The 20,664-nt window shown below is 47.2% G+C and overlaps 1 protein-coding gene across 1 annotated transcript in view; it reads left to right on the forward strand.

Annotated features, from left to right (window-relative positions):
• SLC17A6 (solute carrier family 17 member 6) overlaps window positions 1-20,664 on the forward strand; it is a 42,728-nt gene that overhangs the window by 12,998 nt on the left and 9,066 nt on the right. The window contains exons 3-8 of the mRNA XM_061566400.1: window positions 2,633-2,751; window positions 5,358-5,472; window positions 7,863-7,950; window positions 11,607-11,693; window positions 13,284-13,426; window positions 16,177-16,326. Coding sequence (XP_061422384.1) covers window positions 2,633-2,751; window positions 5,358-5,472; window positions 7,863-7,950; window positions 11,607-11,693; window positions 13,284-13,426; window positions 16,177-16,326 — 702 coding nt within the window. The remainder of the gene's footprint in view (window positions 1-2,632; window positions 2,752-5,357; window positions 5,473-7,862; window positions 7,951-11,606; window positions 11,694-13,283; window positions 13,427-16,176; window positions 16,327-20,664) is intronic.

Raw genomic sequence — 20,664 nt, forward strand, 5'->3', positions numbered from 1 at the left:
ACATTATTCTTCTTCTTCAGGATATTCAGGATGCCATTGTCTATCCATCTCCCAGTCCCAAGCACACAATCACGCGGCATTCCCAGACAGTCTCCCATCCAAGTATGAACCGGGCTAACGTTTGCTTAGCTTTCGATATCTGACGATGCCTGACGCATTCAGTGTCCATTGCCACCTCCTGAGAAGATTCCCTCGTTTCACCCGCACCTCCGATTAGCACGGCTTGCTACGTACGGTGCGAAATAAGTTTCGACACACACACACACACGCGCCTTTACGATGAGCAATTCGCAACGCAGGCGTCAATGCGGCATTTCTACAGACAGCGTTGCAGTTGTACGTGTTTGTAATCCGGCGATATACTTCACAAGAGAATTACCACTGTGACATCACCATTATTAGCAGTGGTACGTACTGCACGACACGCCGTACGTATAAGGTAGACGATGTCAGTGAAATCCCACAGCTCTAATCCCCCAAGAGCCCAGATGCCCCCTTCCTTGGCTCCATTAACCCCCCCCCCGCCGACTTAGGGCGAGACAACACCCATACCCAACCCCAGCCGTCGATCATTCTCCCCAGACCTCACGTCAGCGCAACCTATTTATAATTCATAAACGAACTGCTATTTTTACTTAGTTTCGTTAATTTGTTATTTTGAGAAACTTGGACATTCAGATATCTTTGGGGGTATCGTAATTTTTTTTGTGGTTAATGCAGAGGACAGTGCGACAAAATATGTTATTGTCAGCACCTCCTCGCCATGCTGGAACGTCTATGCTCCCCGCGTTCACCAACGAGCATTGACCAGCGCGGTGAAGTATGGTCAAACAAACCCCCACTACCCTCGTGGGCATGGCGAGGCACTCATCCAGCAGTGGATTGACATAATGGCTCTTTGCGAGTGCCCATACTTCACAAAAGCCCTCTCGCGGACCCCCTGACCCAGCCCACGTCCACCTCCTCCCGCCCCCACACAGGCAATGTTAATATTACTATTTAATAGGTCAAGTGATACTTGTACGTTGATTGGATAAGCGAGGCGATCGTTGCAATGGCAAAAATGACTCACGCATGCGTTGTCTGGATCAGCGGCTAAACACACCTTTGCGTTACGAACCTGGTGATGAGAATTCGATTCTTGGCCACGGTTATCATCAGTGGCGAGCGATTACCCCACGATCACCAAGGTGGTGAAGTATGGTCAAACAACGACCATGACCCTCAGAGTGTTGGGGGGTCGACCTTCATCCGAAAGAACAAAAGAGTAATTCCTGCAGTCACGAAAGCTCCAAATTAAGACTGAAAATGATGTTTGTATGCAGTTGCTATATATATACTGCATAGACTGTTCCTTTCTGCGCATGGTCAGTGTGATTATCTTGACCAGGGTTGTAATCATAAATAAAAAAAATATTTACAATTACGCAGGACAACAAGCGACGTGGAATCTCGGAATTTAATTAAACGTGAAACAACATTGGATGCATTGTTAATGCTTATACCGGAGTCGGTGGTTCACGTGTCCGTGTGTTTACAATAATATACTTTTACAAATAATAAATCAAAATGTGTGTGTGTATATGCAGGATGTAAAATGTTTAATTATAAGTTAATCATCAGCTTCACTACGTATTTGCGTGGATACACGACTGGCAATTAATGTTCTATGTTTAAATGCAAATAAATTGACTCTCCCCATTACATGCAATCCTAACGGATTTGGCAAATCTATTCATGATGGTTGTTTCATTTTCTGTTAATGATTTTTATACTAAACGCACTATATTTAAAACTGTGACATATGTAACATTACCTGACATTCACGATGTTCAAAAAGCGTTGAGACAGAGACACACACACATATACAAAAAAACAAAGATCCCCCGTATAGCCTTAACAGACTGTAGGGGCAAGTGCTGTTGGCGAGCACCTATGAAGGCCAGAACTGTACACAAGGGGGTAGGTGGCCAGGACCACGCCCGACCGCCTTTGTCTCTTCAGTGGCGATGTTTACACACCGCACCAGGTACTCATTTGCGGCTGAGTCGACCTAGGGGAGGCCTATGCTCGCTTCAGATAATCGTCACTGATGTTGGCCGTGAGCGGGAATCGAACCCGGGTCGCCAGGTTCATAGCGCAGCGCGCTAATCGCTACACCATCGTTTAAAGAGAGAAACAAAGACAAAGATCCCCCGTATAGCCTTAACAGACTGTAGGGGCAAGTGCTGTTCGCGAGCACCTATGAAGGCCGGAACGGTACACGAACGAGGGGGTGGGTGGCCAGCACCACGCCCGACCGCCTTTATCTCCCCAGTGGCGATGTTTACACACCGCACCAGGTACTCATTTAAGGCTGAGTCGACCTAGGGGAGGCCCAGGACCGGATTCAGATAATCGTCACTGGTGTTAGCCGTGAGCGGAAATCGAACCACTGGTCGCCAGGTTCATAGCGCAGCGCGCTAACCGCTACACTACCGCTCCCCAGAAACACACACACATGCACATATATAAACACACACGCATATATAAACACGAACACGCTCTGCATGTGTGATGACAAAAGCGAAATTTAGGTTTATATGCGTATACACAAACGGGCCAAACGCTGATGTGTGAATTGCGTCTGCAGAAAGCGGAATTCAACTGGGACTCTGGGACTGTGGGGATGATCCACGGATCGTTCTTCTGGGGCTACATCGTCACACAAATCCCAGGAGGGTTCATCTCCAACAAATTCGCTGCCAATCGGTAGGTGGCTCCGACACCGCTCACTCGCTCGCTCGCCGTGACCGTTGAGAATTGTACTGCGAAGACGTTTTTTCCTGCATCGTCAACTCTCGGTTATTTTGATTTAAACATTAAAGTTTTGCTGGCTGGCTGGATGAAAGGAGGGAGGGAGCGAGGAAGGGAGGGTGCTAGGCGGAGAGGGAGGGAGGAGGGGGGGGAGGCAGGGTGATCGGGGACGGGCGGACCGTCACGTACAAAGGACGTGGGGGCTGCTGCTATATTTAAAAATGAATGAATAAACATCCCATTGTTTCGTTCTCTGTGTTTCACGGATCGTTACCGCGCTTGTTGTTGTTCGGCGCGATGCCCCACGTGCTCGCTCCCATACGTGCTGGGAGCTTTCTTCGGAGATGTACGCTTCTTCGGGAACTGAATGCTCCCAGCACACAGGAACGAAACGTCGTACATCAACAACAACAACAACCCAATAACACAATAAAATATCTTCTTTCACGTGCACTGGTTTATTACATTAGCTGTTCGTGCTCACTCACCATAGGTCAGAGACTCAGTACCCATGTGGGCGTGAACACGTGGGCAAGAAATCCGATCCCTCTTAAGAAGCAAGCGAAACAGACGACAAAATTCTACGTATTGACCCACTCTGTGCATCCTCCCTCATTACCCCGGATAATCTGGCCTCTCTTTGTGCTATTCAAAATGGGTAATTGCCCGAAACGTCGCCTATTACTCATTTGTTCTGTTAAGGCCACACGCAGTGCTGAGTTGTTTGTGTTATTGGTGCTTGTGCACAAATGCCAACGCAGCAGCACCATCAAATAATGTGCCCATTCATTCGAAAGATATTGCAGTCAAATCGCGTTGGGGTTTTTCTTTGTATCTTACAATTTCCTGACGTGTAATCGGTTCTTCTTCGTTTGACCATCGACCGTTTGTTAATGAAGTTGTTAAAATCCACAAATGGTTGAGCTCGCCGCAAATGCTCGCCCATCGTTGGGCGCAGCAAATGGTGGAATGAACGCTCCCAAGCGCCCTGCTGTAGTAATTACTATTATTATTATTAAAGATGCGTCTGTGCGAATATTTCACGACGCAAACGTTCCCTCCGTGGTAATTGTGCGGCGCCAAGAATGATCCATTCTAGATTTGAAGCCTTCGTGACTGCAAGGATTCATATTCTTAGGTTTTTTCGGTAAAGTCACGTAGGTAAAAAAATTTAAATTAAAAAAAGTAAAATAAAAAATAAAATAAAATAACGACGTTTCGGAGGCAACACAAGCTTCCGTCTTCAGGTGGAACCGTCACAGCACGATTGCTGTATTACACTTTTATTAATTTAAAATTTTTACCTACGTGACTTTACCGAAAAAAAACCTAAGAATAAGAATGATCCACTCTCGAACGCGCACGGCGCTGTCACAGCTATACAATCACGATCTGGTTAGCGGAGTCGCGATGGATTATGACCGTTTTACGAAAGTTGCATCACGGGAACTTCTTACTATCACAATTGCAGTGTGACGTCATGTCGTGATTAGAGAAGCCAATGCCGCATCGATTCACCCATTAACATCGATTAATTACACTGGTCAACACACTTTTTTTGGCATAAGGTATTCCAATGGCATCGGTTTTTGTCTATCACATCAGGTTTATGAGATATCAAATATTGCATTTTCAATAAAAACTGCAGAAGAAAAATATGAAATAAATGTGGATATCTACATAAAATGATATTATAAACACACTATCCTAAAAATACAGCACCATATTTTAACACTAAAGCAGTCACTGACTCGCAACAACTTGCAATCATAAGTGACAGAGTTATTTTCGGGTAAAATCAATGAAAATGGGGTATGCCGATAGCATAAAAATGAGATGTGATAGGGCAAATCTGAGATCAGATTTGGAATCAGCACCCTGAAATTAGTCTAAAACAGCTGCAAAAGTCCAGGCCAGAAAAAAATGTTTTTTGTTGTTGACCAGTATTATTCAAGGCTCTCCATGCACGGTTCGACTCGATCTATTTCAACGCATGCAATGCAACGCTAACGGTCACCCCACCCATGATTTGATCTTCATCAGTGACGAACAGACTGCACTGCAGGATTGCACTCACCCAAAAATAGCAAAGTTCCAGTCCCGATCAAGGCAACTGAAAGCCTCTGCACAGCCGTTATCTAACCACCCAACAGCAATACGATGTACCCTCCCCCCCCTCCCTCTGTGGACTCAACCTGAAATGTCTACCCGGTGTCGTGACGTCGTCACCATCAGCGTGCCGACGAGACAAAGGCGGCCCAGGCGTTGCCTAAGCGCTCGCCATACCGCCTGACCCAAATCGGTGCTCGCTAACATTATTGAACCCGGGGATGAATTTCTGAAAAAATATTCGAATATTGTCTGGATCCGCCAAAAGCCGATGTAGCCCACCCTGCCCACCTTCCCCTTTAAGGGCGTAGAGGGAGATAATGAAATATTTTCCGAAGCTCTTGTCTGAACTCGTGTCTGTCTATAAGGCTGTCAACGCTGCGGCTGCTGCTGAACGTGGTGTGATCTGTCTATTGTGTGCGGTTGCGTGTGTGTGTGTGTGACGGACGCAGAGTATTTGGCCTTGCCATCGTCCTAACGTCCACACTGAACATGTTCATCCCGACAGCGGCGCGGGTGCACTATGGCCTCGTTATCTTCGTGCGTATCTTGCAGGGACTCGTCGAGGTAAGTGCACGGAGCGGTGGCGCAGCGGTTAGCGCACTGCTCGATTTGAACTCCGGCCGCGCAGGAGTTTCATTCACGCGCCACGGCCAGCGTCTCCGATGGATATCTTAACCGGTTTCTTGCCCTTCCCTCGGCCGACTCGACGTCTGATGAGGAGCTGGGTGGGGCGTGTAAACTTTAGCAGTGGGGAGACAAAGACGGCTGGGAGTTGCTCTGACCACACCACCTCCTCGTGTGCCATGCCGGACTTTCAGGAGCTCGCTAACGGCACTTGAAGGTGACACATGGGATACAGTATTTGTCTTTGCCTTACGACTAAAGGGAGTCTGCGCTTTTGGCTATGTGTGTGTACCCCGTATGTAACGTGTCAAGCGCGTGAAATGTGTAACAACCCTAATTTAGCATTTGAACGGAGGGGGTTTTGCAAACGGGCGGCCGAGTACGGTACTTGAGTTAGTGAAGCTTGCCCACGTTATGTTAAGTGCCGCGCCCGAAGATCGAATCGACCTCTGTCCAGAATCGCTGACCGTCACGCACCACGGCAGCCAACGTCCACTGGCAGATGTCAACTCGCGTATCGACACGCGCCGCGTGCGTGCCCAGCAACGTTCATGAGCTGTGTAGGGGAACAAACGCAATTTTGATGCACGGCGTGCGTGGCAATGTTCATCGCGAGTTGGGGGTTCAGGGTAGAGAAGGTAACATTGGGTGAGAATCACGGGGAGGTTGGAGGAGGTGTGAGTGCCGAAATTGGAGGTTCATTCGTCATTCACAGACACTGTCTTCTTAGAGAAGGGACACGATAATGTGGCGCTGTGTCCCCGGCAAAACATGAGTTTGGTTCCCTCGTGACGCTTAACATTGAGTGGGGAGCGATAACTGAACAGGCCCTGGGTCCCACATCCAGCTTGCCCTCCTTTTCCCCCACACACGAATGACTAAATCAACATGCGCTGACCAGCGTGGTGAAGTATGGTCACAATTGCCCATGAGCAACATGCAATAGGAAGGCATTCGTCGACCAGTAAAGCGACCAAGGGCTGAACTTTACACTGCAATATTCATACCGTCCAAGTCACACCCAAGAGTGTGTGCTCACATTTATTTTGACACCTGCACAACATTATTTTTATATATAACAAAAATGTTAATTACATAGCCTTTAAAACTGTGGGATGTGAGCCTTTGTGGCATTTAAACAGCCGCTGCCAAATATTAACAATTTTGATTAAAATGGTTAGCTATTCTTGGCTTGCTTGGCTTGTGGCACGGAGCCCGTGTAAGCGGATGGACCCACTCATTCTCCCTGAGAATCACCACGCTGAATTATTGAGGTTTGACCTGTCCTTTACAAAAGTTGCCACTTAGAGGGACCCCTCAAGGCGCACGGTTAATACAGATTGCATTTGTCTGTACACCAAACGAGGGATCATGTCGCGGTGTAATGAGTGGCACGCTGGACTTGCAAGCAGCCGTTCATCGGTGCGATTCAATCTCCCGCAGGTGGCAATTGAAACAATCGGCAAGGCTCATCAACCCGGCAATTTGAATGGGTGCACCACAGTTACTTGATCGGCAAGTCACGTGTGTGTGTGTGTGTGATGGAGTAACGTGTGGGTACTCCCACCTCTTTCAAAACGTCAGGCCAGCGTGGAAGAGTAGGCCAAATACCCTCTCTATAGCTCCTCTTAGTTAAGGCTCTTTCATCAGCAATGGGGGGGGGGGGGGAGCGAGTTAGCAATTACAGATCTGCGCTTTTACTCAATTCCATTGCGAGAATGTCGCAGCGAGCACTGCAGCCTCACCCACGTGTCCGTGCAGGCTTGGCTGCTGATGGAAAAAAGAAAGCAAAGGGTCACTGGGCTGGTCTATGGATCTTGCAATGCAATTGCACGAATTGTTTCATTTTTTTTTGGCCCACGTGGCAAGGGCATATTGTAGTCAAATCGATGAGTAGAGAGGAGAGAGTGCATCAATGCTCCACTCTCCCACCTCACTGGGGCGTGCAATATCTGGAAACATCGAATGTCGATGTGCACAGTGAGTGTAATTGTTCTTTTTTCAACACGTGGGCTTTCGCGACCAATGTTATTCAGGATAACAGTTATTTTTTAGTCAGTACCCAACACACACGCGGTGTGCTGAAGTAGTAACTAATTGCACGTTTTTGTTTACGTGACAAACCTTAGTGATTGGGTGTATCGGGTGATGGTGGGTTAACGACACATTTATATTTACGCGATCTAACCGAAAATAAAATGTTTGTTATGATTAATGTCCCTTCGTAGGTTGTGATGACTTTCTTTTGGCTACCCGTGTGCGTTGAGGAGCGCCGTGCGGTGCCGTGCGGATGTTTAACGTCGTTGTCGTCGTCGTCGTCTGTGGAACAGGGGGTCACGTACCCGGCTTGCCACGGAATCTGGGCCAAGTGGGCCCCGCCGTTAGAACGCAGTCGCCTGGCCACCACGGCCTTCTGTGGTGAGTATCCCGTCGTGGATTTGTGAAAGCCCTGCGCACACACACACACGTGCACGCATACAAAAGACAAAGATCCCTCCCAAAAGCCTTAACACACGCACGCACGCACACGTATAAACGCGCATACAAATGCGAAAGCACACACAGAGCAATGCACGCAACGGACGGCACGCATACACACATAGGTGCACGTGGGCATATGCAACACACGTGCAAAGATCTCCCGTATAGTGCACGCACACGGGCACACACACACACACTGCTTTTTGTGTTTAGTTTGTTGTCCTTCCCCCGCACCTCCAGTTAGGACGGTTGGCTACGTAAGGTGCGAAAGAAGTTCAACAAAGACATATACACACACATACGATGCACACAGATACATAACACACACGAGGCGTGATCACCTCACTGCACGTGCCGGTATAGGCTCACACGTGCCAGTGGCTCTCGCAGCTGTGACGTCACTGCACGTGGCAGTATCGGCTCACGCGTGCCAGTGGCTCGCGGCTGTGACGCCACGCGATAGAACGTATGCGTTGCAGCGAAGGTCAAGTTACCACTCGTTTTGTTACAAAATTTTCCCCTCCCTCATGAATTAAAGAACAAAGGCAAACCCCTTCTTTGTCTCGTGGTTACACACCCGGGCCGCGCCGCGTCGAATGTCAAATTTGGTCGACAGAGGCGTTACTGCGACGTTGACTGCTCTCCGTGCTTTGTGTGTGTGTTGTTTCTATTGTTCGCATACACAGCCACGAGCTGTGGTGACGTCACCAGTGTTAGAGGTGGCGCACGTGAAAGTCACTTTAACAACAACAACAGCAACAAAGTTATTTTTTGCTCGTTAGCGAAGCTTTAAAGCTCACGTGGGCAGCGCCTGGCATGTTCGGCGGCGATGATTTGTATCTTACAAGGGCTGCTTTGTCTTTTATGTAGCTGTGTCTCCTTTCGTTTAGCTGCGACCTTTCATTTAGCCACGTTTTTCATTCGTCGAGTAGAGGCTTCTTTCGTTTAGCTGCGTCTTTCCTTCGTTTATCAGCGTCCTTCCTTCGTTTAGCCGCGTAATTTCTTCGTTTTAACCGGGTCCTTCTTTAAGAATCGTGACAGTCGCAATAATCGCCCATCTCACGATCGTCAGCCACGATGTTACCAGCTGCCGGACGAACTCCCCCCCCCGCCCTCTCCCGCCGGTCCCGTTGCCACTGCTCACAGTCCAGCGAGCCCCACGACCCGTCTCACGCCGATTGCTCCACTCCAGAGCTGCGGTAGACATCCTCCAAGGCACCCCCCCCTCACCCCCTCGCCCCTTGCCTCGATTTACCAGAATCCCGACATTGTATCTATGGATGTATAATCATTGTTGAGTTTGCCCAATAATAATTTTAAAAATAGCAAGTCTGATTTATAATACTCGATGCAGGTGGTTATTTGGACACCTACATTCAAGCGGTATCCCATATAACACAACCGTAGGACTGTTTGTTTAGGCAGGGATATAAATGTCTTGTCTAATGCGATATTGTTAAATAATAATTTGTGTATGATTGCGCAATTGGCGGCGTTTACATTAAGTCCCATTGCGGTGCAGGCACGCGCAACGATGCATGCAATTTTTTAAACTCTGGCATGCACACTTATTGGGGATGCGTTACGCCGTTGCATTATCATGCATCGAGTTTCGGGGCCATCAGAGAGCAAAATGAAACGTAGCACCCCACTGATGACGAAAAAAAAAGGCCTTTGAGAAAAAAATGAAAAGGCAGATGATCAAGGGCTTCAACGTGAATGCACTTCTGAAAATCCGATTAGATGCCAATGCCACATTGCACCTGTGCACTCGCGTCGCCCGTGGACAGCTGCCTGTGCATCACTCGTCGTTTGGACTGTGTGGTTTTTGTTATCATCATCAGTATTTTTATGTCGTTATCATCATCAATCTTTTTAGATCATCATTCATCAAAATGTTTACATCATCAGGATCATCATCACCAATATGTTTACATCATCATTAAATAACAACAATAATCGTCATGCCTTTGCGTCTTTCGGTAAATTCACGTAGATAGGTTCAAAGAAAATAACAAAAAACTACGACGTTTCGATCGCAGGAAAAGGGGGTTGGCTTCTAAAGGCAAACTTTTGTAAAAGTAAAAAATCGGCATAGCCCAAATGTGAGCCCAAATGTGGGCTATGTTAATTGTAAACCTTAATTAACAATTTGCCTTGAGAAGCTAACCCCCTTTTATTGATGACGACCGCTTGTGTTGCGATCGAAACGTCGTCGTTTTTTGTTATTTTCTTTGAACCTATCTACGTGACTTTACCGAATGACCCAAATAATAGGAATTCCTGCAGTCACGAAAGCTTTAAGTCAAGATTTAATCATCATGCCCTTTATAGCATCATCATAATCAGCACCGTCCTCGTTCTTACATCGTCATCATGAAACAATTAATGATAATGATTGTTTCCCATGGCCATTAAAAGTGAATTCCAATTTCAAATAATAATATATCTATATGGCTTTGTCAATCCAAAGCCTCCCCCCACGCCTGCATGGGGGTTGCCTGACCATGCTTCATTATGCGGGTCAGTGCGGGCTGGGTGGGTGGACGTGGCGGCCGAGGCCCGGTTCAGACATCACTCGTCATTTGCCACGGGCTGAAAGTCATATTTTGTGTATTTTAGACCAAGGGCAATAAAGAAACTGCTTTGGCAGTGGTGCGGAAGCTCAGCGACAACACTGGCTATCTTTTTGGCATTTAACGCTGCCTTATAACTTAAAATATATATTAGTAGGGCAATATTTTTGGAAGTTACTACTCTTCAGTCAGAAGGGCGGACAGCTTGATTGGTTAATATTTGAAGACTGCGTTTTACTGTCGGGTGTTTTAAACCCAGGATATATTTTTAAAAAGTTGACGTGTGAACGGCATTGATTGACACGAGCATTTTTCCATGATAACACATTGAGCAGCAAACGCTCTTTTAAACAGTCTAAATGAAATATATACGGTATATACATGTACATATGTATGTATGTATGTTGAACTTCTTTCGTACGCAACGTAGGCAACCGTGCTAATCGGATATAACACAGGGGGTTTGGGGAAGAGGGGGCATCATGCCGATACAAGTGAGTTTTCTTCACAGGATATTAGAGCTCATGGACAAAGGCAGCTGGTCATGATCTCAGAGAAGCCACCTACATACTCGTGACAATGGAAATGCCTGCCATTCCGGAAAGCCTCGTTGAGCGTCATGACACTTTTTTTTCAGGAGGGTCCTGCATTGCAATGTTTGGTCAATTCGCTCGTTGAGGTGTTTAGCATCGGTGGTGAACCGGGGCATGTGAGTAACGCACTCACAAGCTCCATGCAGATAGATTAAATAATCAATTTCTGTACTCTTGGCCACCTCGCAGCCCAAGCGTACAACACCTGACATTCCCAGACAGTCTCCCATTCAAGAACTAACCAGGCTCAACTCCCACTTAGCCTGCGAAATCTGATGATATCAGGTGCTTTCGGGATGATATCTTGATAGGCACTCTTGAAATTGGCGGTGAGCTGCCACTTGTTGCTGCCTATACCAACAGCCGCAGTGTGCATGCTGTTACTGCTGCTTCTGCTGTGTGTGTGTCCGCATGTTCTTTACAGGTTCCTATGCAGGAGCCGTGGTGGCAATGCCCTTGGCCGGGATATTGGTGCAGTATGCAGGGTGGTCGTCAGTGTTTTATGTGTACGGTGAGTGCAACCAGGTATGGATGCTCCAGTACAGGGCTGGGGAACCCTATAGCGCCATGGTGGCTACCCCGCCTGGTATACAGGAGGTCATGGGTTCGATCCCCACCCTGACAATGCCTGTATATTTGGAGTTTGCATATTCTTCTTATGGTGGTCGCGTGGACTTGCTGCCTGGGTGCTGTAGCAGAGTGAGTTTCTCACGGCGGGATAGGAAGCGAGCTGGGGTTTTTATTCTAATTGGTGTTCGGCTCAGCCGCAGAGGCGGATCTGGAAACTTTCCAAGGTGGTTGGGCAATTACAAATTGAAATCTTTGTAAATAGGGCCCTCCATTAATAACAAAACACACACACATTGAATGCATCTTCTCTGTAAGTATTAATAAAATACCAATTTTCAGGGCCTCGTGTCTGTGGGCGATTGCTGCCATTGCCGCCACCCCCCCCCCTGGATCTGCCGCTGACTCAGTCTATCACTCCTCTGGGGGCCGATATAATGAGTCCTAGCCACGTGACAATCGGTTCCCCTGCTAATGCGATGAATTGGCATGATGGGCAGTGGCCGTTCAGTTCCAGAATTGATTCTATTTCTTTAATTTGTACTTCCACACTTGTCTTGCCTGTAATATATCTTGCCGTTATTCTCTTCTCGGTTATTTTATCAGCCTAAATATGTCACGATAACGTACCATTTTTGGAATGAATCGTTCACAACTGATTCTTAAGTGCCCAATTCAATGCACGCACCACGAACATAGGAATCGACTCTAATTGGCGAATCATTGCATGAGCTAAGGAGCATCACTTCACGGGGATGTTAACAGCAGTTGCCCTCAGGAAGGGATTGGTCCCTGCTAAATAAATGTGCAATTTACCACGACTAGCTCAGAGATTAAAACCAAAGATGAGGCGCTGCCACTTGCACAGCTGAACAGGGAAACAATTTAAAACGAGGCAATGTGGATCAATCAGTGTAGGGATGTCACGTGGCATGCATGGCATGATAGCAGGGCTAACCCCTATCCTGACCCTATACTCACAATGTTGCCTCTCGCAGTCCAGAAATCACCCTCTGAACGCGCGATGCTGTATTTGTTGTTCGGCCTGCACGCACGTTTGAGTCTTAACGAGTTTCTCATCATTCACAGAGAGCGTTGTAATTGGCTTAACGAGATGCATGGACGTCCTCAGTGATTTACAAATTACCACAGGGTCGAAGCTCTTTTGGAATACTGTACAGCCACACACACACAATATATTGCAGACAAAAAAATAATCATAGAGAAGACCTGAGTACCTATTCAGCACTATTATTGTGTGCATTAGCTATGCCGCATTGTTTTTAAAATATTGACTTTGGTCTGAAATCTCTTCCTTGCTGAGGATTTATTTCAAATACCCTTTTGCTCTAGAACATCGAGATGTACGGAATGGGATGTGTGGTATAAATAATAATCATGATCGTGATGATAATACATTATAATGAAGATGATCTTCAATAAAAAAAAATCCAAGTGTACATTTCATTCACTGCCCTTGCATTTTGTTTGTGCGTGCATGTGCGTGTGCGCGTGTGTGTTTTTAATTGTGCAGGATCGTTCGGCCTTTTCTGGTACATATTCTGGTTGTGCATTGCCTACGAGAGCCCGGCCAAACATCCCACCATCTCGGACGAAGAGAAGACCTACATCGAGGAGAGCATCGGTGAATCGTACGGGATTTTGGGATCGACGCAGGTGAGCGTCGATGCCATCGCACCCAACACGAGATGTTTACTCCCTCGCCTGGTATACAGGAGGTCGTGGGTTAGATCCCGACCCTGACACCTGCTGCTGTATATTTGGAGTTTGCGTGTCTCTCTCTCATCATCATCACGGTGACTAGGAGATGTTAACTCCCTCGCCTGGTATGCAGGAGGTCGTGGGTTCGATCCCGACCCTGACACCTGCGTCTGTATATGTGGAGTTTGCTTGTTCTCCCCGTGGCCGCGTGGATTTTTCTTTGGTTCCTCCGGTATTTCGCTCCACATTTAAGTAGCGTGCGTTGTTTCGCTGCCGTACATTTCCACATGACAAGCCATTTTGTTGGCCTACCAGTTGTGGCCTGGTCGCTTCGGAAAAAAGATCTCTAAATCTCGGTGTGCCTTACCTGGTAAAAAAAAAATAGTAAATAAATACAAAAATAGCCTTTAACATTGTGCCGTGCATGTCCCGCTTGGTTGAGGGCCTCCCCACGTGGTATACGGGATCATAGCAGCATTATTTGACCACGCCGGTCATTGCGAGTTGGTGAAGGTGGGGGCAGACCCTCATCCAGCAGTGGATTAAAACAAGTGCGTGTGTGTGGGGGGGCATAGACGAGGGGGTATAGTACAGTACAACATTATATTGCAGAACTACTCTCTGCTGTCAACACCGTAGCCCCGCAACGGCCTATGACAACCTGTTTGAATGCGTAATGATCACCTGTGTTAGTTACTGTTCAGGCTCAAAAACCCTGCTTAGCTTTCGAGATCTGGCGAGATGATTTGAGTGATGTGGTCAGCAACACTTGCCACACCATAGTGGAACTTGTTGTTATGATTGTTTTTGGCTGTCACTCTATATCTATACGATGTCAGTGGGTGTAATTTTTTATTTTTTTACTTTTACACACGGCGCTTTGAGATACCTCAAGATTAATTTGTTGCCATTGAAGAAACACAACTCTGCACAGAGCATCAGGAGGCCGTGTGAATTCTACAGGGTTCTTAAAAAAATGTTAACACTTATATGGGACTATCGTATTTAATGGAAAATAACGGAAAATATACTGTAACATGATAACAAATGTATGTTAATAGTTTCATAAAGTCAAAGAGTCTCTACTTCTTCTTGGTTCTTTCAGTAAAGTCACGTAGAAGGGAAATAATAAAATAACAAAAATAAAACATAATAAAATACAACTCTCACGACGTTTCGGCCACAACGCAAGCAGCCGTTCACCTGAAGAAGATCTCTGGGTTTGATCTTCCACGAAGCTCACGGTGACTTTACCGAAAGAACCAAGAATATGAATCCCTGCAGTCACGAAAGCTTAAAATTAAATTTAGGTCCACCATAAATCACATACGCGCAAACCATGGCAGATGCGGATACCTGATGCACAAATGGAAATTTTAAAACTCTCAAGCAGTGTGTGACTGTGGTCATCCAGAACAGACTGTACAACATATAACGACACAATGCCCCGATCCACAAATACCAAGGAGACATCGCAGCGACGCACTCCGCTGTTCTTGACACGGCTGTTATCTGGGCTTAACCACCTGAATGTGAAATCGTTGCTCTGCATCTACATCAGCCATACAAAAGAAGAAGAAGATCAAGTAATACGGTTGTCTACGCTTCAGTAAGCCGATGGGATGGTATAAAGTCTCATCTGCCCCAACATATAACAGTCGCGAAAGCATTGGCAAAAGTTGGCTGAGAAATCATGAATGTGCATTTTATTTGCACCTGGGTAAGACGTGTGCACGTGGTTCACTTTGCAATTCGCATTTTTGTTGGAAAACTCCGGGCTCCTCCTGTCATTTCTCAGCTTCGCCATGAATGTATACGGTGGATTCATACAGTGCATTCATACAGTGAATTCATACAGTGAATCCATACAGTAGATTCATAGAGCGGATTAATACAGCAGGTCATACAGTGAATTCATGCAGTGCCACTTGAGACTTCTGAGCATGAACTTCTCATGAAAGTGCTTCTCTGTAGACTGGCCGGAGCAATGCCCTCCATTATTCATGATCCAATCTATATGCAAATATCGTGGTGGCTTAATTATGGCTTATTTATGGCTTAGTATTACCGTTGTGCATTTGTATTTCACTTGAATTAAACACACCCATGAAGCTGTGAAATAAATCAGTTGCACGTTTGTACGTTGCGCAATATGTACTCTGAAAACCGCGTCACAGCGAGGGCCATCGATCTCGACACGTGAGTGGCAATGAATCTGAACGGATAAAAATTGACACCTCTTAGTTCATCTTCTTGGTTCTTTCGGTAAAGTCACGTAGAATGGAAATAATAAAATAATAAAATAAAACGTAATCAAATAATTCTCACGTCGTTTCGGCCACAACGCAAGCAGCCGTCATTCAGACTCTGTCTTATCGACAGACCTGTTCTTCACCTGAGGACGGCTGCTTGCGTTGTGGCCGAAACGTCGTGAGAATTATTTTATTATGTTAAATTTTTATTATTTTATTATTTCCATTCTACGTAACTTTACCCAAAGAACCAAGAAGATGAATCCCTGCAGTGACGAAAGCTTTAAATCGACCTCTTAGTTCATCCATTGGTGGGTGAAATATTTCCCATGCCACCTTGCCTTGCACAGAGTCTGTCGAGTTTGGAAAGCGTTGCTGAAATCGACGTGCCTGCGCACGATTTAATTGTTTTTTCTTCTTTCCCTCTTTCTCTTTTTTTTTATTGAATCTCAGAAATTCAAGACTCCCTGGAAGAAATTCTTCACCTCCATGCCGGTCTACGCCATCATCGTGGCCAACTTCTGCCGGAGCTGGACCTTCTACCTGCTTCTCATCTCACAGCCCGCCTACTTCGAGGAGGTGTTTGGCTTTGAGATCAGCAAGGTGACTGCAGAGCACAGCACGCGGCGTGGTGTGGCTTAGCGTGGTGTGGCGTGGTGCGACGTGGTGTGGTGTGGCGTGGTGTGGCTTAGCGTGGTGTGGCGTGGTGTGGCGTGGTTTAGCTTAGCGTGGTGACGTGTGGTGTGGCGTGGTGTGGTGTGGTGTGGCGTGGTGTGGTGTGGTGCAGCGTGGTGTGGCGTGGTGCGGTGTGGTGTGGTGTGGTGTGGCATGGTGTGGTGCGCCATAGCGTAGTGTGGTGTGGCATGGTGTGGTGCGCCATAGCGTGGTGTGGCGTGGTGCGGCATAGCGTAGTGTGGTGTGGTGTGGCGTGGTGTGGTGCGCCATAGTGTGGTGCGGCATAGCATAGTGTGGTGTGGTGTGGTGTGGCGTGGCGTGGTGCGACGTGGCGTGGTGCGGTACACTGTGGTGCGGTGTGGCCTCCTCGTGTTTTGCTGAAGCCACCGGCTGCTCTGGCTCCTGGCTCAGCTGCTGGGTCGGATGACAGCTGCTCCATCGATCCAAACCCCACCCTGAACACAATCTACCGGGCCCCTTCACAATCCCCCAAGCTGTTGCATTCACGTGCGCCCGTGCAGTTAAAGACTTGAGTTTCCTTCCCAGCCAGGGATAACGTTCGTGGCGAGTGATGTTCGAACCGGTTCTGGGTTGCCCCGAATTGTTAGCTCCCTGCGCTATGAACCTCGCAGCCTGAGTTTGATTCTCAGTCACGGGAAACGTGAGTGTCTACACCAGTACTGGTCTCCTTCACCATACTGGTCGAAAGTGGTGAATTATGGTCGAGCTATTTCCATATCGGATACACGTGGTGTGGTAAAGCAATGCGATCTAATCACCAATCTTATCCAGTATTGAGATACATAGTGGTGACGACGCTTCGTGCTTTTATGTGTGAATCATAGATGTGTGTTGCATATGTTATCTTTCAATTATTGCACGTGTTTTTCAATTCTCGAATCAATTTATTTAATCAAATTGTGACAGTTTATCCAACAACTGGAAATATTCATTGTTACAAGCCCCAATCTTCATCGTCGTCGTCATCGTCATCATGGAATCATCGTCTTGATGTGTAAGCAATACGGGGGTCTTCCCTTACAACTCCGACGCGTGTGGCTTTTGGTGTCTGGTTCAGAACACCTGTTAGTGTCACCCTATCCGGCGTGAACTCCATGTGGCCGAGCAGTGTGTGTGTGTATGTTGGACTTCTTTCGCGCGCGTACGTAGGCAACCATCTTCACCGGAGGTGTATGCAGACACGGGTAGTGACCACGCCCGTGCTGTCCACGTCTGTGTCTGTGTGCGCGTTCACACACGAGTTCGATTCCCGCTCATGGCCAACACCGGTGACGATTATCTGAACTGGTCCTGTGATTTCCCTACGTCGACTCAGCCTTAAATGAGTACCTGGTGCTGGCCACCCGACCCCCTCGTGTGCTGTTTCCGGCCTTCATAGGTGCTCGCAAACAGCACTTGCCCCAACAGTCTGTTTAGGCTATACGGGGGATCTTTGTCTTTGTTCACAACGGGAATGGTGGCACAGCGATGAGCGTTCTGCACGATTTCGATTCCCAGTCATTGATAACGTCAGTGGTGCTTATATTTATTCAGTCAACTATATTATTGCATCAGCATTAACTACATTCTTGAATTAAAGTGTGACCCCAGATTGTGGCAAATTCTGGAGAGGATGAATACAACAACAAAAAGTGTGTAAACTCACGTGCCTGGCGATATCTATGAACATCTATACAGCACTTCGGAGACAAAGGTCACCAACCGGACGTGGTATTGGCCACACCGATGCCCCGGTGTGTCCACGCTGGCTGCCTTCACGAGGTGGCTCGCTGAGAGAAACTTGGCCCCCAACAATCTGTGTAGGCCACGCGGGGGGGGGGGGGGGGGCGGGGGGATCTCTTCGTCTTTTTGGTCACAAAGGCAGCAAGGGAGAGAGAACCCCCGCTTGCCGATGTCACCTCTGGCAATGGGGATGCCTCTCGTCGTAGCTTTGTGGAGCGGTGGCCTTGACGCTTCATTATCTGTGCTCGTGAGCGCGCATCCATAGCGACGGCGGGTCAGACACTTAGCCACAGACGCTAACGAGCAAGACCCGCGATTGGTTGTCCTTCGAGCACGCAGCCGAGGCCCGTCTGTTGCGATTGCAATTAATGCCGTTAATGAAATGCTTTGTAAAAGGCACCCACAATTAATAATCTCGAAATTTTCGCCGTACATTGAATGTATTTAATGAGGTTTTTCTTTATTTTTTTTCTTATTCTTCTTCTCCTTTTCATAAACAGATTATTCATTGTTGGCTTTTGCTTTGCCTCGGATGGTTCATTTTATTTAATGGCCATGTGTGTTTCGCTCTCCCATCCATAGCGTGGCGGTGAACAGAAACGCTTCACCCGTAATTAATTTGTTTGCGAAACAATAACAACAACAACAACTGTGATCCACCCAGTAAAAGTAAAACATACACAAGAGAAAACGGCCTCTTGTCATCTGTCCGGCAATTGATGTTGGATCGTGAGTTCGGCTTTGCAGATTGTTCAGGCGAACTCGTTGAACTCTGAAGAGGATGCCCATTCAACACGTACTGCCGAGTCAAAATTCGGCACTCAGTTCTCATGCCGCAACGCTTATTTATTGCTCCCAAATGTGACGGCAGATCATGGTGCTCGCGTGAAAGCGTTAGCACGAGGTGAATCAGCCGGCAGCGTAGTTATAACTATTATTATCACCATTCTGGCGAATTGCCCGATGATGCTGGATGCAATTACCAGTGAAACGTCGTACTCAGAAATTGTAAATGTTGTGGTTTCACGCTTCAACACACCGGTGGGCTAAAGCAGTGAACTATTTGTCTTTTGTCAACGTGACACTTTTTTTCTGATTGGCCGTGTCGGGTGGTGGAGGGTTACGACACATTTATAAATAACGCGATCTAAACCAAAAAACGTTGATTATGAATAATATTGGTCGCGAAAGCCTACGTGTTAAACTGACTATTATTATTGTTGTGATGTAACTTGTAACGTGACGCATGGCACATGCTCGCTCTCAAGGGGAGGCAGAACGAGGGCCAATTAACAACCGACAAACAGGAAGGAATCCACGCGCCGGCACCAGACAAATGATCCTGTTGGCGGTACTCCGGGGCACCAAATAACACAAAATGGGCCGAGGCAATGAAATATTGTATTTCTGGGACACTATTTTGTCCAGGGGAGTACTTAACTTCTGGGGTACCAATAAACCCGAAATCAGTGCCACTCCGCGATGTCGAAACGCCAAACATTTGCATAAAAAATCCGTTATAAAAAATTCAACTTTGAATAGTGCATCGTGTACAGCTCGTCTAGACGAGTCGATTGCCGTGTCGCCGAGCTTTAACAGACTAAAAATTACTGAATCACAGACATTATGCGACAGCCGGGGTACCGCCATAAGGTTCAATTGCTCAAGCTCTGCGGTCCTCTATATATGAAGGTGTTATCGGCCAATTAATGGGTGTTTACATGTGGGAGGAGTACCACCCAGAGATAAACGCACGTTCACGAAGGGAAAACTGCATCCCATATGGACGCAGCGGGGGCGGAGTCTACACTCTGGCTGCATCGTGTTCTCCTGGCGAGCCGGGGTCACGGCACCTGCAGTGCAACTGCGCCGTTGCCCACGAACTAGAAAGGGGGCCTTAGGCGCCGGGCAATGCGGAGAGAAGAATAGGAATTGCTCATGGGCGGCTTCATTTCATTGGTGACACCCAGGGAGCCCATTCAGACCGTGCTACGCCACCCAGACCCAGTGTTGCGCGCATCGCCATGTTGTTTCAGTGACCGTGACGATTCAGACGCCGATTGCACCATGGACAAGGCATTGACACGCGCGGGGGATTTGGTTTGAAGATGAGTGGCAGGCACATTTAACACTCGGGGTCAGCTTTTTATTTATTTATTTTGAGCTGAGTTGCCTGATGGCTGGGTATCCTCACGTGGCATGTAAACATCCAGTCCACATTGCCTCTGCGATTACACGAATCGTCACAATTCAGCAAAAAATTCGATTCGACAATCAAGATGTTTTCATGTCCTCTACTTTGTATGGCTTTGTTGGTAATGTCGGCCTCACATTGCAGTGTTTCTATTGTCCGTTTCACTTTTACTGTCTTATACATTCCGTATTTTTAGTTTTTTTTGTTGACTGTCTCATCCATTTGGCAAGTTTGCCCCGCGATCAAACCGAAAGGTCTGAAACACAGCTTCCTTTGTCATAGACTTGTGCCGACAAGACTGGTGCGATTGACAAACGTACGGATGCCCT

This window comes from Lethenteron reissneri, chromosome 37 (assembly GCF_015708825.2).
Source record: "Lethenteron reissneri isolate LAM-NWPU_2019-01 chromosome 37, ASM1570882v1, whole genome shotgun sequence".
NCBI lineage: Eukaryota > Metazoa > Chordata > Hyperoartia > Petromyzontiformes > Petromyzontidae > Lethenteron > Lethenteron reissneri.